Source organism: Eutrigla gurnardus, assembly GCF_963514095.1.
Source record: "Eutrigla gurnardus genome assembly, chromosome: 15".
Taxonomy (NCBI): domain Eukaryota; kingdom Metazoa; phylum Chordata; class Actinopteri; order Perciformes; family Triglidae; genus Eutrigla; species Eutrigla gurnardus.
Window position 1 is genome coordinate 5,316,743 of NC_139938.1, and position 20,749 is coordinate 5,337,491.

Consider the following 20,749-nt stretch of genomic DNA (forward strand, 5'->3'; position numbering starts at 1 on the left):
ACCAGAGCAGGTTGTGTTTAGGGACGAGCAGGGCTGCAGATTGGTTGGATAAATAGGGGCGTTCTTTAAAGGAAAACACGGCGAGTGTGAATGTCAACCAAGGTGGGAATCTAAAACCATCAATCCCTTTGAACGTAGGTAAGCTTCACCATGTAGAATAGAGATTGATGGAGGGAGGAAGACTGCGCTTGCTCTCGGTTTTTGATCTTCCTCGATTCGCCCCCAGCTCCCTTTTGAACCGTGTAGGCGTGCGGCACTCGTTTTTTGTTTTTTTTAACAACCCATGTGTTGCAAGGTAACAATTCTATCTTCCAACGGCTCGGAATTAATCATTTCAATGAATTGTTTGTTTCCTCTGTAGTCTCCTGGGAAAAGTGAATGGGTATGATGAGAAGTTACTCTGGGGTGGATGAGCTAAAATTAATCAAATACATCAATGGCTTGTTTTGCTAAAGAAAACAAACAAAAAACATCCTGCCTCCTTTCTAACCTCCGTTTCACAGACTGTTTTCTGACGGCAGTGATTTTGAAACAAAAATTGCATCCAAATTCTGCTCTATGCTGTTACAGCGAGCCAATATTAATTCTATAAACAAATAATTTGATTTATTTACTAAAATAACCCTCAATTGTCACTCACATCACAAATGATCTGTTGGATAATTAAAATAGACAAGCCTTTTAAAAAGACATGACGTGTACAAACTCATTTAAACATGATGTGTAATGCCAGCAACTCCAACTTAGAGGTGATGAGACTTAAAAAATAAAAAAAATCCCATTTAACAAGTCTATTCTGAATCACTGACATCAAAGTTTTCTGTGTTCCACATTAATATTTATGTGGGAAGCAAAGAAAAAAAGCAAAGAAAATAAGACTTGAAATGCAGATTAGCCTCTTCTGAGAAGATATGCAAATGGCAAGCCAGACACCTCTTTGCATGCAAGCAGACAGTCCACATGCACATATTCCGTACGCTTTTTTATTCAAATCTACCAACACGTCATTTAAATAGCTGAAAATTCACAAGGTCACAATCATCTGTAAGGCCAAATAGAGAAATCACCAGCCAGTTTTATGTGGATCTGGACAGAACCAAATCACCAGAGTAGACAGATGGCTAATGGAGTACAAATACAGTCTTAACATGGAGAACCCTCCCAAAACACAAGAGGAATCACTCACTATTACAATATGAGTGCTGCTCAGTGACGGTCGCTGACAAATAACCTCTAAAATCTCACATTTTTTCACATGCAAAATATCACCAGTTTAATGAATGAACATTGTCTTTGGCACCTTCAAATGGGAGGACCACGTTGTGCTGAAAGGGATGTCATTATTTTACTGCTCATCTCAGTACAATCTGCTCTGTGAAGATGTAACAAGTCACTGAAATATGCAACATCGAAATGGACTTCATTATATCGTAATCTGTAGGATTAAACACGAAAAGGAGCTTGAATTTATGTTATACAGCAGAAATCCCGTGTCTGTGCATCTTAAAACGGAACAGCACACATCTCTGCTTCTGCAGGGTATTTAAGTAAAGAACGCTCATTTCTAATCGCAAACAAATACATTCCTCTTGAACCTTAAAAAATATGACACAAGTGGACTAAATTGTAGCTGAGTCACAAAAGTGTTACGGCATGAACTCCTCTAAAAGATAAGAATAAATCAGGGATACGTCATAAACCTTATCTTAATAAAATATGTCTCTCACTTGCTTAAAAACATCTTAATTCCTTTGAATATCATGTTCATACAAAGACTTTGATTGCACAAATGATATATCTATGTATACTATATATATATACATATTTAGACATGACTTCCAATCCATTTCAAATATAAGTATCACATCTAACAGCTTAGTTAGTAAAATTATTTTTACTTTGATGTCACGAGCAAGCACCACTTTGCTCAAACGGATGGAAATCTCACCATGGAACAAGTGCCACATGTAAACTTAGTGTGAGATATTTAATTGAAAGTAGGTTAATTCCTCCCAACTCAGTAGTCCACATTAATGAGGAGGAGCGGGAACAGTCTGAATGGCTGGTCAGACCTTCTTGGAGACATGCAGCCAGCAGAGCAGGCTTATCTAAATCCTCTTGGCAGAGCTATCTGAAGAAGAAGTCAGCGAGTGCAGAGGAGAGCTCAAATTTGCCTGAAAAGCAGCTCTTATAAATAAAGTAGTGGCAGGAAGTTCCTCTGATATAACTTCCCTGCTCTGTATTAACTAAAGCACGTATTAACTAGAGAAGCAACATCACGTCATGATGTGAATGAGTGTGCTATAATAAGTGAAATATGTTAAATTATTAAAAAAAACAACAACAAAAAAGCTAAGCTATCTGAAAACAGCTTGCCTCTTCTGTCCATGCCTCTGGAAACAGCTGGCCTCTCTTGCTGGCTGAGAAGTTGCAGGAACAGACTTGTGCGGTGTCCGGTATCAGTGAAAGCATGGAGTGACCCTGGTGAGTCGGGGTTACGACGCGCTCTCCGCCAGTGTGCCTTCGCTGCTGCTCTGCCTCGGCGACTGCCTGCTGGAGTCTCTGTCAACCTTGTCGTCTTCATCAGACCGGCCAAGACTCAGGTGTCTGCGGCACACTGGAGGACTGTAGGGGTCAACACACACGCAGACACAGCATTATATCATTACTCGGCTACTTACAGCAGAAAGAAAAGCTTATCATAAAACTATGGCGTGGGAAAACACAAGCAATTTAGGCTGTAAGATTGCATTCACCAGGCAGTAAACAACACATCCTCCTGAAGTATGCGTTATGTGCTCAATGTCACCCTGGCTGTTATTATTATTATTATTATTATTATTTATTTGATATATGTAATTTGTATATAGGAAAAGGGCATGCTAATATTCTTGGTCCACGGTCGTCCATGACACCTACAGGATAGCCACGCATGAGCGATGCGGCACAATGTTTACATATTAGTAAATAGTTTGTGCAGTTAAAGGTAAATGTCAGGCATCAGCATTGATGAGCTCAAAAACTCTGTGTCCTGTATCTGTTTCTACCTACCACACACATTAAAGGTCATTTCATACCAGGGCTTTACATCCTTAGATTATGTTGTCATGACAACACATGGCGTGACAAGCACTCAGTGCATTACCAGAATACCAACATACATCCAACCTGACATGACCACTGCCCTTTAATACACACCCGGGGGACAATAAGCAAAAACAACAACGAGAAAAACACACAACTGAAACACGTCCTGTCAGCCAAATGACACCCGCAAAGAGCAATCCTGAACTGTCTTCATTAAACTTGTAATTATCCACAACCTTTGTATTTCTGATGTATTGGATGTTTGAAAGGGGCTTAAGTGCCCTGCGTTCCAGTCCTGCCACACAAACCGCTGCATGTCGGTGTTGTAAGACGTTGTGTACGTTAGTCCAGACGGGCATCAAGTATCCCACAGTGAGGCGCTAGAACGAGCGCTGTGTTTATCTGCAGTGAAAGTGACACTTTGTTCAAAGGAGCTGTTTTCATTTTCCCTGCTTTGCTTGTTGTTGCCTTGTAACTAGAGCGCTTGGCAAACGGGTCGCGTCGAAGCTCTCTAGTGGTGTTAGGCATTACATCTTGAACACACTCGGAAAAATAAACTGTGACTCCAAACTGAGTCATTTACTGCTATGATAGTTGATATGACCACATACAGTATGTGCCATCTTCAGTCCACTCAACCTGTCTTAGTTCACTCCACGGTGATTAAATACACAAAGAGCCAGTATTTAACTAGAGAGGCCAGCACGTCCAAGGCAATTAAAACAACAACAGTCAAAAAACTCAAGCACTGTCTTGATTTTTTATTTTTATTCCCAGAGTAGGCAGAGATGCTCAAACTATCACGACAAATACTCTCAAAATAGATTGGCTTTTCAAGCTTAGAGCTAAACATAGCGTTATGATTATGACGCACCATATTCACATGAAGAGATGTCGGCAGCTGTGTCACACCTCTTTAAACTCTTCTCAGTTAACATGTTAAAGCAAAACAACAAAAAGGTGTCATTTAGTTTTTGCCTAATTGCCAACATCTGTTTGTGCTTGAAGAACAGCCACAGCCAGACGACCCTCTCGACACCGCAGCATCAAACGCCACATCAAGGGAAACACCGCCATCCATCTTTGCAAACTGGAAGCAGGAAAGAATCACTGTTCTACAACCAGCAGCGCTGATGGACGAGTAAGTACTGAATACAGGTACTTGGCAGGAGCAAAGAAAAACAAACGGTGGCATGCGTTAATTGGTCAATGTGACTGTTGGAAAATGTAGTCAGCATTAGTATATCTGAGTCGGAACAAACAAAACATTCACACACAGCAACCCAAGTTAGTACGGTCAGTGAAAGAACCCGGATCAGTTTGGGTTATGCTGGACTCCCCGGTTATTATCACACCGGGCATCACCTTCCACTGTGGGCCTCAGTCACTGTCAGCCCTGTAGCGATACTTCATCACCAAGCTGTCTATCTTCTTCTGCGACTTCTTGGTGTTCTTCTTGCTCGATGACCCACGACCCGCGGCCTCCTGCTCGTCATCATCCGACGGTTGTTTCGGGGCCCTTTTAACGCTTCTGGAGCTGCGGTAGGAGATGGTGGAGTTGGAGGAAGAGGACTCAGACTCTGACGACTTTGAGGAGGAAGAGGAATCCTCAGACTCACTTTGCTTCTTCTTAGATCTCTTCTTGGACTTCTTTCCCTTCTTCCCCTTTGAGCTCTTTCTGCTGTGACGGTCGTCTGAGCTTGAGGAGGAGGAGGAGGAGGACGACAGAGAAAGTTTGCTTTTCTTATCTTTCCGACTACGGGAGCTGCTGGTGCTCAGGGTGCTGGATGGCCGATTGCCGTAGTCCAGAGCAGAGCCTGATGCAGAGCGAAGCAGGCTGGATGTGCCGAACCCCTCGTCGTCTCCCCTCTTCCTACTCTCCTCGCTCCCTGGCGCCTTCCCCTCATCCTCTTCCCCGCCACTAGACTCGTCAAGATTGCTGCGCTTGAACTTAATGGGTTTGAAGCTCAACACCTCATTGATGGCGGCCTCCAAGTCAGGGTCCAAGTAGTTGCGGTGGGTGACCGTCTTGATGTCAGAGGTATCTGGCAGATTGCCGTCTGAGGAGCGAGGTTGGGCCGGGGTAGAATAGCTGCGACTGGCGGAGCGGGGACTGAATGATGATGTTGTCCCTTCAGTAAAGGCCACGCTACGGCCATCATCGTCGTCATCATCTACACGCAGGCCGAATTCACTGAGGCCACAGCTGTGGGCGAGGGACAGGCGTGAGCTAGCGCGTCTGTCGTCTTTCCAAGAGCTGCTGCGATGCAGCGATCGTGGGCTGGAGCGGCTCACGCTGCTGATGGTCGACTTATTGTCGTCGTCCATGTCCATCATGCCTCTTTTGGTGGACATCCTGCTCGGAGCCACAGAGGACACCACGGAGTCTTTATCAAATTCAGGGCTGCTACGGGAGGTCCAGCGGGACTCCAGGCCCTTCCTGGCTCGGCTGGTGGCTTCAGAATAGGCCAGAGAGATGACGGAGGCTTTGTCGTCTAAGTCTTCCTGTGCCTGGCTCTTCTTCCAATCCTCCGGAAGCACTCCAGACTTAGACTTGGCTTTGCGAAGGGAGGCCTGGTCTGGTGTGTCAGGCTGTTCTTTGAGAGTGCTAAACAAGGAGCTGTCATCTCCCGTCCCCCCTATGGAGTCTTTCAGGTTGGAACGCTTCCTGTAGCTCAAGGAACTCATGACAGACACTGATCTGTTCTGCTCTCCCTCTTTCCCCTCTTTACTTCCGTCATTCATCTTCTCCTTAACCTCTTTCCCCTCCTTGGTGTCTGCATTTGCTGAATATCTAAAGGGTTATGTAATCAAATTTACACCAGAGACAACCAACGGAACACAAAAAGAAAGAAAAAAAATCAGATCTTCACATTCAAATATTCTACATTGCTTCCATTTTCAGTCTTATGCAACTTGCTTTATGTGGTACTGAGACTTTTGGTACCTTGACAGGATATTCCATTTGTCATTTTCATTTTGTCCTTGGGACCAGTCATGAGTCTATAGCTGTTATGTACAGTATACACTGTAGAAAGTGAGGCAATCAACTGGTGAGGAGATCTATCTAACTCTGGCAGGGGCGTCATTAAGCAGGCGTGCCAACTGGCCACGGGCCACTTCAATAAATTTGACAGCAGTCGCTTTCCCGTTCCACCTCCTGTCATTAGACAGATTACTGGGAGAGAGAGATGACACCTAATCACATGAAATACCCATCCTTCTGTTGCAAACGGCCCCTGGCAATCCTGGGCCTTTTTAAGGCCTGGCAGTGTGGGTACGTTTTATCACTGCGTCACTGCGGGGATGAACATAGATATCTGTCATGATGCGCGAGGATGCGGGCACTAACCTGGTGCTCTTCAGACTGCACTCGTCTGACGGGGTCTTGGTGGAGCCTTTGTTCTTCGACAGCCAAGACTTAACTCCGTCCACGCGGTCCTCCACCTCGGAATCTGTTTCTGTCTCATCCCCACTGCCAAGAAAACAGGATCAGCTCGAGTTCGACTCAAACACAGCAAAACAAAAACTGAACTATCGTTTTTACATTCTTGCCTAAACAAAGGATGGAATGGAAATGAACTGATTTAATCTGCCCTGTGCAGAAATTAGACTAAATGACTTGTTATGTGAATATTCTATTCTGTGGAACATCACAAAGTAATGGTTAGTTTCACAGTATCACAAGCTTTTTGTTAGTAATGTTACAGTTATATTGCTTCCATTACAATATTCAAAGGACAGTATGATGCAAGACATTACAAGCCATGGGTAAGCATGATTATGTGCTACAGTAATAACATAATCAAGGGGGAGGGGTTTCGACAGAATGTTCCACAGACGTGGATGAGTGATCTGGGCAGAATGTAGATGAAGCTGTTGGAGGCATGATTAACTTGTTTGGCTCGTTCTGGGCTGCTAGCATCTCTGTAGCATGTCACCTGTCAACAAACATACAGAGACCGGTGGATCCCGATGAAGGCAGGTACATCCCACCTGGATGAGGTCAATCCTCATTCACTCCAAATCGACTGTGCATTTTCTGAATTATACACCCCCTTTTCCTAGAGCGTTAACGTTACAGCAAATGCTGAGGAAGAGGAAGGTAGAGTGTCATTAGCTCTAAGTGTCATGATATGATATGTTTTGTACTTCCTGGTCCTTGTCGTATCTGGTGTCATGACTCCACCACCCTCTTGTGTTGATTACCTACCTGCCCTAATGTGCCTCGTTAGCTCCCTGCCACCTGGTGTATAGCCTGTGTGTTTGCCCTGTCTGATTGCTGGTTCATTTGTAATCCTGGTGTTGATGGTGCGTCACACTAGTGTTCCTGCCTTACCCTGTCTTTTGTCTTCGGTTGTCTCATTCTGCTAATTCTGCCGTTTGTTGTCCTCGTGGCCTCCCTATGTTTGGACTCTTTGTTTCATTCACCTTGTTGCTTGCGTTTGGGTCCTTTACCATTTGACTCTGCTAAAACCGTAACACTAAGTCAATACCGCTGTGATGGTCTAAATGTTTTCGGAGGATGCCTTACATGAAGACTTCTCCAATTGTTTGTTGACGCGCTGCTCCTAGCTGCAGTGCTAGATGCACCATCTTCCTTGGCTACAAGATGTGTGAAAATGAATTTTCACATTCACAGAGACGTGTAAAATGACACAGCGACGCATATGTTCAGACGGCAAAAACTATGTGTGAAAATTACATTTTCTCTTCTGTAGTTTTTGGTTTTCGAGCAGGGAAAAAGAAGAAACACAATGCAGCAAGGACAACATGTGCTGTTGTAGAGGATCCTCCCATTTTCAATACCAAATCTTCATTTTCAGACAACTTTATCTGTCTGAGCCTTCAGACATGCTGCTGAATGTTGGAAAAATGCTTCTCAGGAGCAAATACACTATTCAAAGACTTATTAGATGACAGCCAGACTGCGGAGCTCTATCATTTGTCCACATATCCGTCTATGTAGGTCTCCCCGCAAACAGCACGCCATTTCCTTTGTCACCAAGCTTTGTGTCGCACATTCAGGGATGTTTCCTCAGAGAACAAAGTGTCCTCTCTGCTCCCTTCTACTTTCTCCGTGGTCTGCCTAAAAGCTAGGGTTTTTTTCTCACACTAGAGAGATGGTGGCGGTGCCAGTGGTGTGTGAGCATTATGAGGGAGTGAGCACAAACATAAAGAGGCCTCAGATTCTTGGACTGAATGGTATTCAGGCTTTCAAGATTTCTAAGACCATTAACACATTTTACTTTCTCATCGGCGACATCACGGGCCACACTTTCTGGTGGGGACGGTAATGATGATTCCCAGAGAGACTTAATGGCCTGATTATATTATTTTCTACAGGAAAACCTGTTAATTTGAGAGTTTGAGTGGCGCTTCAAGCGGCAGGAGGCTTAAATTGTGGGTCCGAGTTCCCCTATTATATCACCCCTTTGTTTTCCTCTGCCTGTCTTCTCTACCGCATGCTGAATTCAAGTGATGAACGCCCACAAAAACAAGATAATAGGTTCATTAATACCAGAAAGTTGATTACACCTGCTGCCCATTTGTCATCACTGTGATACTGTGACTTTTTTAAACATGATACATCACACCACAAAATACTGAAACCAGCCCACAGCAACATCATTTCCCTCATTCCACACACACACAAAATAAAAGGTGGCTTGCAATTGAGTGCTGTGCAAATGGTGTCACAAACGATTTGTCCTTGGCCCGACACTACTAGCTAACCAGTCCTGAGGCTCGTAGATACAAACAAGCCCCAAGAATTTAGAAGTGAACATTAATAGCTTCTGACAATTGGCCTGCACTGGTTGTAAATCTATGTCACAAATACTCACACTCAGCATCAAATCTCGTATGGCTCAGTTCTATCAGTTTAGCACTCGTGGTACCGACACCATGTTTTTAAGGTATCCGTTCAACGTCAGCTAATTATATTTTAACAGAAAGAGAGCAAAGGGCATCCATTTATGTAAATAAAACAGTGTGCACACACTCTGTGATGTAAGGTATCTCATATATCAGAAGGGAAATTAGGACCAAAGTTGAAAAACTGCAACTATTCCAGCCAATTCACACAGATTACAGCATTTACACTGCACAGTCCTATAATATATGTAGCCCCTGTACTTTGACATAGCCTGCTGCAGTGTGTAAGGGGAACTTATATTATCTCCCAGCTATAATTATAATAATAATAATAATAATAAGCCAGCTATTGTTACCTCAGTACAAAAATATTGAATAGTAATGTAAATCATCTGGAAAATCCACTTCATAATTAGAAGGGAAAATAAATCTCCTCCTCCATTATTATTCACCCATGCTGCTAATGCAATGATGTCGAATGAGGGGAAAAATGCAATTAAATAACACGGGGAAAGAATTGCTGCTCCTTCCCTCGACGTGCACAAAGAGAAAAGAAGAGCGCTGATACATGTAGGTTGTCTGATAGAAAAATGGATGACAAAGAAAATAGCACATAAAGAGTGCAATGCCACGTCTCGGTGAAGAAGCAATCAGAGGTTAAAGCGGGAAATTATGGATGGGCATATCCGATACAAACTGAAGACTAAATTTCTTTACTACGCTCTGATGAAGGTTTAAATTATCTAACATGCAGCAAAGATTCCTTTCACTGTATGAAAAAGAAAATGGGATTCAGTCTGTCAAAAGAACATAATTAACATTCACATTCAAAAACCACACACAAGCAGGACAAGGTGAACGTTTGTATTTAAAGTTAAATGTATCGCGGCACTGCGAAACGAGATTGAATTAGTTGAGTGTTGGATTGCGAGGCTGGAAATCAACAGCGGCGCTTTGTTGAGTGAACACATTTCAGTCGCGCTGTGCCATCGCTGTCTTGTAACGTTTGCTGACTGTGCAGCCGCGGACAGACAGCCGTGCTGCAATCATTTCACAAGCGTCGCTCACACAGTCACGCTTCAGGTCTTCCAGAGCACATGCAAGTTACTCCCGCTGTTACCGGTCTGTGGAAATGGCACAGCACCTTGCCACGGAGGTCTAGAAGCTCCATTGTGCAAAAAAAAGGCTCTAGCCAGCAATTAGTTGATTTATTTCTAAGATAATCACCAGGATATGAAATGAAATACGTTTTCCTTAATGTGCTTTTCTGTGCAGCTTGTGTTAATCTTGGTGACATTTTCTAATTGGGATTGTCCTTTTTTTCTTACTGGTGTCATTGTGGTCACTGGCTGAGAGGAGGAGGGGGTAGTCTCCTTTTTAATTTGACATTGTAAGTTAGGTTAGGGTGGGAGAGCATTAAATTCATCGCGGGGGAAGAGAGTATTAATAGTTGCTCTCCTTTAAATATTGCTAACATTCAAATGTGTTGCTGTTACGGTTACAGGTTTCAGTGAGAATTCCACCTGCTGGTTTACCTTAACCCCATGCAGTGGTTCAATCCAATTAGGTAACCCCCATGCAGTGGTTTAGTCCAATTAGGGGGGAGCCAGGAGGGGTATAAGAAGCCACTTGGGGATTGGCTTTGGGAGAGATGTTGTTGGCAGCAGCTGGAGGTGCAGCTGTGTTATTTCAGTTCATTTTTCCAGCTTATATGCTTTGTTAATTTCAGCGAGACTAAAATTAATCTTTTTTGTTTCTGTTAATAAAACCACCATCTTTCATACACGGACTTCTGCCATCTGAGCCAATTTTCCATTCAACATTATTTTTGTGTGCCAGAGAGCCACACTAAAATCCCTCATTCATGTAACTACCAGTGATGCTACATCTGTTTTGTTCTATTTCTTTGTGCAAAACCATATAGTCCAAATTAGTCTAAATGCATATTTTCTTGTTTGGTTTCAGGCTGTACTGTAACAGCAAAATATTGATCCATATTATTGTGATTTCTTATCTGTAAACAAATAGAAACGACATACGAATGTACAGAGGCAGAACAATTGACTGCAAAACGGAGGTAATATTCTGGCTAAAAGGCAAGGAAACAAGATGAAATCAATTCAACTAAATGTTTTCATCCAAGATGTCAAACAACTGTTATTTCAAAGTGAGATGTAGACTTGTTGCATGAGCTTTGGGAAACCCACAGAGGAGCAATAGACGGGTACAAATCCAAACCAGCGCATGAGAAAGGATGCAAGTGTCAGATAGAAAAACATTCACGGAGACAATGATGCAGTATTACCTCAAGTCTGTAACACTTTGCTGTTACTCATCGGGGTCATGTTTTCTACAGCACTGAGACTGGCTTCAAGGAGAATGCTGGTGTCATTTAGAGTTGTAGACTATTTACCGTTCCAGTTCACATTTCCTCTAACATTCTGCAAAGTGTTCTGGGTGCCATCAGATATTTCACAGAACTTTGAAGGTAGAAAAACAAGCCCTGAAATCTCCACCGAGGCCGTCTGCGTAAAGACACCTCCGGACACTCGGCACAAAAATAAAACTAAAGTAAATGAAACGCCGGGGCCATCCTTTGAGCGTAGCTTTTATCAGAGATGTACACCACAGACACAGCTTTCCATTCTATTTAAAGTGACTTCTCCTCAAGGTGTGAACAACACAAACTGTGAGGATAAGGAATACTGCATAATTCTCTCTTGTGGTTGAAACGGGTGAGAAAAACAAAAACAAAAACAACAACAAAAAACTTGCAAACAACCAATACGACGGAAAACAAAGGAGGCATTTTCCATTCTCACGTTTTGTTCTTTCTTTTCTGATATTTTGTCACCATGTCTTGCAAACTGCCAGAAGTGTGGAAAACACCGAAAGGGGGGCAAAGGGAAAAAAGAGAAGGTGAGATACAAAAACAACAGTGCACAGAGACGACCAACTGAGATAACAGCAAATACAGAGTTTTACACTTACACGAGCACAGAAAATAACTCTCCTTCTGTAAAGTAGAGACTCGGCCTCCTTCTCACACAGAGCTGGTGTATGTCATGCCATCCTTTTTTTGAGGTCTGTATTACTGCAGTCAGTGTTTACCTCAGTGGGCTCCGAACTAGCATAACCCTCAACCCCGCTGCAAGGAGGGGAGGAGGAACCAAACGGGGAAAGAGACAAGAGTACAGACGCGGGGAGCCGAATGAACCCGGTAGAGAAGTATTTGCAGAACAGACGGAGTGTAGTCTGGCTCACAGAGTACTTAAGAGGTTAGACAGGAATTGGTGTAGCAAGAGTTGGGAGAAAGAATGAAACAATAGTTGTGATTGACAGGCTATTAAAAAAACAGCAGTTCTCATTTTTCAACTTTCTTGCAGCAAGATGACTTGTGCTGGTTCTCAGGTCTCTAGCTATCGCGTGGTATCCCCCGATGTACCGAGCAAACGTTACAGATCTGCTGGAGCAACGGTATTTGTATCTTCTATTTTAGCAGGTTAAAGCCGGGGTGTACCTGTTGATTAAGTCGTCATTGTCATCGCTCTCCATCTCGTCCTCTATGGCAGCCTGCAGGTCACCTATCCTCTTGAAGGCCAGCTTAAGGTCCACTTGTAAACTCTGATTTGCCGCCTCTAAGCTCTCAATGTCCATTTCCTGGTGAATGGATCGCAGCACAAAGGAAGTAAGGTTACCTCCGCTCGTGAAAACTCCGGTGAATTTTATCAAGTCGCACCCAAAGCCTTACCAATTCGTGCTTCTTTCGGCTCGCCTCGGCCTCCTTCTTGGACAGCTCTCCCATTTCTTCTTTCATGTCCCTTATCTGCCTCTGCATTCGCTTATTCTGCTCCTTCTCCCTGTTTTCTGCAGCAATGCGTTGGCTTTTCTCCTCTGTCAACTTTTCCAGGTTCTCCTTCAGACGACCCACCAGGCTCTGGGGGGGATTCGAGGTGAACTGAGTGAACTTACTCTTAGAACGGTCACAAAAGTGGACACGTCAACAGAGATCGTCGCCTTTGCTCTGTTTTCAGCCTTAAATGTTTGCTCTCTGCCCTCATCCTACCGACATATTTAACATACAGGGAATAAACTGCTGTGAGAAAGGAACATCATAGCAAAATGCTAACTTATGTCTCCTCAAAGCATACGTATTTGTGTAATTATCATGGGAAAAAACAAAAAACAAAGATTAATATGATTTTAGGAAAGTAACAGTTAATTTGCATGGTTGGATGAGGCTTAAAAACACAAACATTGTGAGGACGGAACTTTGCCCAATTATGAATCAAAACATTTATTCCCGAGTGGATGCTTTTCTTAACCAGCAACTCCAAGATATGAAGCTATATAAGGGACACCATACCCTAATTTTATATCATCTTTACCTTTTAATGAAGACAAAATAAAATGTCTTGCATCTATAGGGTCACAAATCATATCTTTCTCATCTATGAGAGACAGGATTCTCTCACCTCCAAGCGTTTGACCTGTGTCCTCTCGTACTCCAGCTTGGTCTCCAGCTCACGGATCTTGGCCTCCTGACGGCACACCAGAGACTTTTCCACCATGGACTGCTCTTGAAACTCTAGCTGGCTCTGCAGCGAATGAAGCTAGAGGTGGGACACACACACACACACACGTTCATGTAAACACAAAGGATCCCTCCCTAAAGAGCAGTGCTGACTTTGCACCTGCTTCTTGATCTCCACTTTTCCACTTCCTCTAGTAAGGACTAGAGGACTAACTGGAGTTATGTGTATGTATTCAAATACAATTAATGTTCACTTTTAATTTAATCCATGGGGGTACATGTAAATATTGTGCATCCAGCCTGAATAATGAGCTCTAGATAAGCCCCCAATCTTCCACGAATGGTCAACAGAAGAGCTTGTGGTTCGGGCTGAGTAACACAGAGTCGCTGTAATTTCGCAGTCTTTGGGAAAGAGCACAGCTACATGCAAAGCACGTTCCACCTGAACCGCTTTCTCATGACTGATAAAAGGAAGAGAGATACGTCACAACAAAAGCGGCCCAAAAGGCAGCATGGTACCTAATGGGGGACTTTGCATCTGAGACACGGAGGATTTGGAGCTTCCCTTTGATATTACTAAAGAAGCTCGATTTCCCTCCTACTGGGGATAAGATAACCACTTCAAGGTCAGATGCTTTAGATGGCTATCACTGCTTTCTCCGGCAGGTTTTAACAATGCCTTACAGCCTGCTGTGTGTCTCTAGTGTAGCCAAAAATATTCTGATGGGTGGGCTCTGCATATAACTAAGTGGACAATGGCTTTGGCACACATAGAGCTTAATCTAATAGAAACAGCTGTTAGCTCAATTATTTCCCTTAGTTGAATTATATATACACACCTCCTGTTCAAGGCAGGTGGTTTTATCTGTTTAGTAACTATATGTCAACATTTAAAGGAAGACGCCCCCTGAAGTCCTGTTACTCCAAACCTGAGTGTGTGTAATGTGCGTGCAAACTATGCACTAGATTAGCCATATAGTATATAAATTCAGCTCTAATAGCCCGGAGGAGATTCATTCTGCAATCAAATGCATCAACAAAGAAAATGAGCATGCATTAATACATGACACACATGACATGTTCGAGGTTATCCTCTGAATAATTATGCCACATCACAATAACGCTATTATCATGAAAGCACTATTAGTATAAAAGCATTATTTTCAATAGGCCCCATCCGATGCATTAACCTTGTCACCACATGAATCCACATTTTATGCGGAGCCTCAATCATTTGGATGACAACTCCAGCACAGTATACAGCAGCAACTGAACCGATTAGCCCAGAAACATGCTGACAGTCATTCAAATCAAATCTTTAAATGAGTGAGTTGTAAGCCAGTTGTAGGATAACATACTCACAATGAACATGCTGATGCTTTACAAGTTAGCATGCTAACATTTGCTAATCAGCACGAAACACAAAGTGCAGGTGAGACAGACAGGAATCAATCAAGTTGTCGGACGAATAAAAACTTTGACTCACAGTTACAGTTACATGAATATGGCAATCTTACCTAATTAGTTGTTGTTGAGATATTTCACTCCAAACCACAAATGTCAAACTCCATCTAGAGGCCATGCATGGACTGGCAAGCCTACAAAAGGTGACCTATATGTTGACATCAGTTCTTTGTATGAAGAAACACTCAACAACAACAGAAATCAGTCCTCGCCTTGTTTGTCAATACACAGCTAGAGCCATTACTCATGCTGGAGCGCCTTGGAGCACAATGCAACATACGAGATACATACAGCACAAACTCCATATGGACAAGCATTATCAAATGTATGGATGCCTATTACATGTTCATATAAGTAAGTCCTTGTACTTGGAATCCCATGAAAAAGGCACACCGATGAATAGTACATAGTACATAGTGGGTGTGCAAGACAGCAAGTCACATAGCAAGAGTTTGACGTTTCATTTATGACTGTTGTGAAGGTCTTTTTAATGGCTGAGGGTAAAATGGCATCTTCTGGTGTTTTTTATTTTCTATGTGGGTGCAGTGACAAGTTTTTGCTTTTATGACCATCACAGTCAATAGTTGAATCATCCGATTATTCCCTTTAATTTCCCTCAGAATCTTCTGATGTCAAAAAATGAAATGATGCACTGGCATTTGAAACAAATCACACAGAAGAGTGAGAGAAATCACAGAGAGAGAAGAGCTGCTGCATCAATTTGATGGATAATCGTTGAAAGGACCCGAATGAGTGCTTTCATTTTATCTAATTGGTTAAACCATGTAAACAATCTGCTGAGTTTATGACCCTTCGCTTAAGTGTGAGTACTGAGAACAATACCTCTCCTTCAATCTAAATCTTTACTGATTCTTACTATTTAAATGCAAATTGCATTGCAATATTGAGAAGAAAGCTGCCACGGAAACAGAGCATTTTTTTTTTTTTGTCGCAATAATCAGAGAGAAGTGGCGGCGAGCAGGTTCCTGGCAGGCGGCTGCTTTTGAATACTTCCTTGTACCTTTTCCTGGATCTCCTGCTTCTCCTTTGTGGCTTCTTCCAGCTGGGCCTGCAGGTCACTGATCTGAGTCAAGTCTCTGGCAGACTAATGTACGTGCACACACACACACACACACACACACACACACACACACATACAGAGAGTCAATATTCAGAGAATTAGGGTACGGTGTGTGTGAGAGAGAGGAAGTGTCCATGTATGTTTCAATCATCTGAAATGAAAACATTCCCTGAAATGTAAATGGTTAATGAACATAATATTTCAGTGCCAAATCATTTGTCATGTGATCTGGTGCAGAACAGCTTGCATCTCCCTGATTGCAGAGCGCACACTGCGTTTAGAGGGGAATATGTCCTCCAAACCTCAAAGCCACTCTACTTAAACATGCAGGAAAGAACAGAATGTTAATGTCAATGTTATAGATGGTACACCACAACTTCTCAAACTAAACACACACACACTCTTTTTGTCTGATCTTGGTCGGAGCATTGATTACAAAGGAATTCATTCATTTTCAAGGCTTTTGTACTGCTCACCAAGGTGTTCGGCATGTTGGGTTACCTGGGCAACTGCAGCTTTGTGTTTCTTCATCAGCTCATTCATGTCCTCCTGATCCTCTTCCATACGAGACTGCAGGTCATTCTTCTCTCTCTGCAGACGGCTGAGCTGCTCCTCCAACTAAAGGACGAAACGAGGAGAAGGAACCACACACATTTTAGTATAGGATGACAGGGTATATTCATGAGCTATTGAATATGATAAATGGTCATTAGCTGGCCAGGCCGTGGCAGTCCTGGAATGTCATCTGACGGCGATGAAACACAATCTGGATCGGGGGCTCTGGCTGAAGGATGAGACCAATTGGAGATAATCAATTGGCTCATTTAGGCAGGGAAAAGTGCAGCCAGTGCAGCATACTGGAGATGTCCTGTTTAGAGTTCATCCTCTGTGTTCGCAAGGTGGAAGGGGAGGGGGACTCGATATGCATTCTCTAATCTGAGACATTTACCAGACCTTTCCCTGCCATAAATGCAGCAATTAACAAGCAACGCACAGGCACACAGCACTCTGTGTGTTATCCCCAGAGACACAAACATCCTCAGTCTACGATTCTGACATGCAGGCAGTACTCTCATGAGACAGCCATTAATGAGCAGATGGAGAGAGGAAAAAAAAAAAAACATTCAACAAAGCTTATTTATCCATTAGTGCAAAAATGTTGAAATCAGATATATGCCAAAGGGCATTCATTATTTTAATATCCTTCCACGGATTGATGATGCGTGCATATTAATGTTAAAGCCCTTCTGCATTTTTAAGAGTGGAAGCTTGAGAGGCAAAGTCCTCCATTAATTAACATTGTTTGTTGTTTTGCTCCTCAAAAGAACGGTATAGAAACATTTACATAAACTATTCCATTTTAATCACAAAATCTGTTTCCTCTTTGTGAGCTGAAAAGGTTAGGTGTATTTCCCTTTCTCTAAATGTGTTAAAATATTCACACATACTATGTTAGGAACAGTGGCAGAACTGATTGCCATTCAGGTCTACTCGAGGGAATAATTGGAACCCAAATAGTGCAGTTCAACTTTACTAGTAAGTTGCACCCACAGGATGTGAAAACTCACCGACATCTTAGCTTTGACCACATCTTCCATTTGGATATGCAAGTCCTCTATTTCAATCTCCATGCCCTTTCGAGCTTTAACTGCTGCCGCGGAAGTGAACTCTGACTCCTCCAGCTGTGAGAAACAGGAGGATGGAAAAGTACCGGGGAGGAGGTGAGGAACAAACATTAGTAGGCCAAGATCAAGGATCTAGCCCAGATATGTAGCAGAATGTGGATTAATCAACCTGTATAATTATACTCTGAGACCAGACACGTTCAAAAAGTGTGTGTGTGTTTTTTTAAGCGGTGTTCAACAGGGGGGCATACTTGATTTTTGAGCTGGGCGATCTCCCTCTTGCTGGGTGCGTTACTCTTCAGGTGGTCCAGCATAATCTGTGCATCAGCCAGAAGGACTTTGGTTCTCTTCAGGTCTTTCTTCAACCTCTTCTCAGTCTCCACATCCCTCTGGCTCACCTGAATCACAAAACACACCTTTCTAACCAGCATTGTTACACTCCCTTTTTATCCCCCCTTCAAAGTCCCCCAGCACCTCTCCAGACTCAAAGGCAGTTGCAGAAAGCGGTGGTGCACACTAAATTGCACACACTTAACGGCGCTGACAGAGACCAGAGGCGGAGTAGATGGAATTACCTGGTCCTGAGCGTTCAGCAGTTTGGACTCCAGCTCTCTTCTCTCGCGCAACACTTTCTGCTTGTCTTCATACTCCTCCTCCAGCTGCACCTCCATCTGTTTGAGCTGCAGGACACGCGAACAGCGTGTCAGCCCGCACAACAGATGATCAGTGATAAACAAAGTCAGACGTAACACACCATCGACCATCCTGTTTGACGCGGCTGCTCTCACACGTCAAAGACAAATGGGTCCCCCCCTGAGCAGATCCACTAGCCTCTGCCAGACTCCGTCAGCATAGATTTGAAAATCTGATATTTCAGTTTAGATTTTTCATACAGATACAAGTGCTATGATTGTATCTGATATTTTGTTATTAATATGCATGTACTGCATTAGGTGGATGTAAGATTTTTAGCTTACGCTGTGCTTTAAAATGATGAATACTCCCTATTTCTTTAAAACGAGGGACAGCAAATGTGAACATGAAATAAGTTGCATGGATCTTTAGTAAAGTAAAATTAATTAAAATTGTGAATAGTGTTTGTTTCTCAGTGCTGCCTTGACCAGGTCTGATCAATTTGCTGTTCAAGATAGAGAGCGGCACCCACCTTCTTACTGCACGAATGTCGGATCTCCTCTACCTCTTCATCCTTACTCTCAATATCTTTGGAGTGGCTCTGCCGCTGCCTCTCCATCTCCATCTCAAGTCTCAGCTTAGCCTGAGTGTAGATGAGGACACACACAGAACAGGGAAAGAAAAAAAGGCAAAAACTAGAATCTTGGGTTTGTTCCAAAATTAGATTTCTACCATCTTTGTCTGCCCCTCATTTTTGAGAGGCAGACGAAATCATTTCTTGAACAAGCATGATGGTACTTTTGAATGATATTATGTTCAAACTCAGTTTTTTGTTGAGTAATAGGACTTAAATACTTACAATTTGGCGCTTGAAACCCTGAATAGCTTGACATGCAGCTTTAAGAAGCAAAATCTCAAATATTTCACCACGCCATACCTGCTCCAGCATCTGGATGGTTCCAGCCTGTTCATCCAGCTCCTCCTCCTGGTCTTTCACCTTGGCCTCGAGGTCGCGAAGCTGCTTCTTGATCTTGGACAGTGAGGCTTCATCCTTCGACTCCTGGGAGGACAGATCCTGTAGCTCTGCCTCCAGCTGCTGCACCTTCATATTTGCGGTGCACATTTCAATGTCCTTGTCCTGCAGGCAGAAGAGATACAGTAAAGCGCACATCTGGACCAGCCCAGTTATGTCAAGTAGAGAGCAGAGAGACCAGACGCGTAGTCCCTGAGAGAGGATATCAGGGTACGTTTGAAGTGTGTAGTGCCGTGTAAAATGGCTTACCTGCAGCTGCTGGCGGAGGTTAAAGATCTCACCAGTCATTAAGTCTTTCTCTCGAGCCAGCTTCTCCCTCTGGCTCCTTTCTCTTTGTACCTCAGCCTGAGCCTGGTTCTGCTCCAGGTCAAACCTGGAACCCACATACAAACACGCAGCTCAGTAAAATGTTGATTGATCACGAGATTCGGGTTCTCTAGGGTTAACAGTTGAGCAACATAGCAACCTGTATTTTTGCAATTACACAATAAGCACAAATCAGGTGGCAAAATGTTAGTAAAAGTTGGAAACATGAGTTTATGGTCTCAATCTCTATGTTCAGATAATACATCATGGTCCCATTTAGAGTACAATAGATGATAAAGAAGGGTATATTTAGGGTCTGGAAGTTTCACTCTTTCAGTGTGTTTCCAGTTCATGAAAGTAATAATATTTTGTTCACCTACAAATGTCTCTTATTCAGCATTTGGTTGTACTAATCTATCTTTTGTCACTTCCAGTTGCAGCTCGGGGCTCATGAACTGCAGTCCTCCAACCAATGGGTGAAGTAACAGTGACTAAGCCAACTTCTTACAGTATTTACATGGTGCCGATTCGCTGACGGCTAACAGAGATGTAGTGGATAAAACTTGTTCATCATTGTGATCATAAATAGCTGCGTATGAACATTCTGAAATAATGAGTCATCTAACTCAATATCTAACACTAAATCCCGATACTTATTCTGCCCTGGACACAGAATCCGTTCAGCATTACCTTTATTTTAGCCTCAGCTGTTATCTCCTTCCATTAGCCATCAATTTAAAATTGGCTTGTAATAATGTGCAAAATGCTTTCTTCAATTGTCTGGGGCAGAAACACTTATGGTTAGTGAACTTAACAGCTAAGTGTTTCATGCTGTCAGCTCGTTGTAATTCCCTGTTTTTCTCTCTGAAGCGCAGCTGAAAATAATTTCACCCGCAGAGCATCTTCAATTAGCCACAGGGGAGAGATCACATTCTGCCACAGCGATAGCTTCTCAAGTGCTTAAAGTCTGAGTCATTTTCTCAGCTAATGCAATTCCACAGATTACAGAACATCTCAGTCAAATGAAAGAAAATGTTAGTGTTCTGCCGTGTTGGTCTGAGTGTCTTCTGGTTTCTCAAGGATAAAGGAGCGATATGTTGTCTGTAATT

General features: G+C 42.9%; 1 protein-coding gene across 13 annotated transcripts in view; it reads right to left on the minus strand.

Annotated features, from left to right (window-relative positions):
* Positions 1-783: 783 nt before the first annotated feature.
* Positions 784-20,749, minus strand: part of LOC311026336 (unconventional myosin-XVIIIa-like) — a 62,220-nt gene continuing 42,254 nt past the window's right edge. For 9 of the 13 annotated variants that reach the window (XM_084029843.1, XM_084029847.1, XM_084029842.1 and 6 more), the window contains 15 exons: positions 19,584-19,707; positions 19,239-19,439; positions 18,834-18,944; positions 18,244-18,348; positions 17,920-18,066; positions 17,612-17,725; positions 16,545-16,661; positions 15,984-16,067; positions 13,440-13,577; positions 12,716-12,901; positions 12,485-12,624; positions 11,787-11,831; positions 6,440-6,562; positions 4,453-5,881; positions 2,487-2,625 (listed from right to left, as the gene is read on the minus strand). In XM_084029843.1, coding sequence (XP_083885969.1) covers positions 4,468-5,881; positions 6,440-6,562; positions 11,787-11,831; positions 12,485-12,624; positions 12,716-12,901; positions 13,440-13,577; positions 15,984-16,067; positions 16,545-16,661; positions 17,612-17,725; positions 17,920-18,066; positions 18,244-18,348; positions 18,834-18,944; positions 19,239-19,439; positions 19,584-19,707 — 3,049 coding nt within the window. In that variant the 3' untranslated portion in view covers positions 2,487-2,625; positions 4,453-4,467. Of the gene's footprint in view, positions 2,626-4,452; positions 5,882-6,439; positions 6,563-11,786; positions 11,832-12,484; positions 12,625-12,715; positions 12,902-13,439; positions 13,578-15,983; positions 16,068-16,544; positions 16,662-17,611; positions 17,726-17,919; positions 18,067-18,243; positions 18,349-18,833; positions 18,945-19,238; positions 19,440-19,583; positions 19,708-20,749 lie in introns of all 13 variants that reach the window. The other 4 variants (XM_084029841.1, XM_084029845.1, XM_084029839.1 and 1 more) reach the window with 3 other exon arrangements.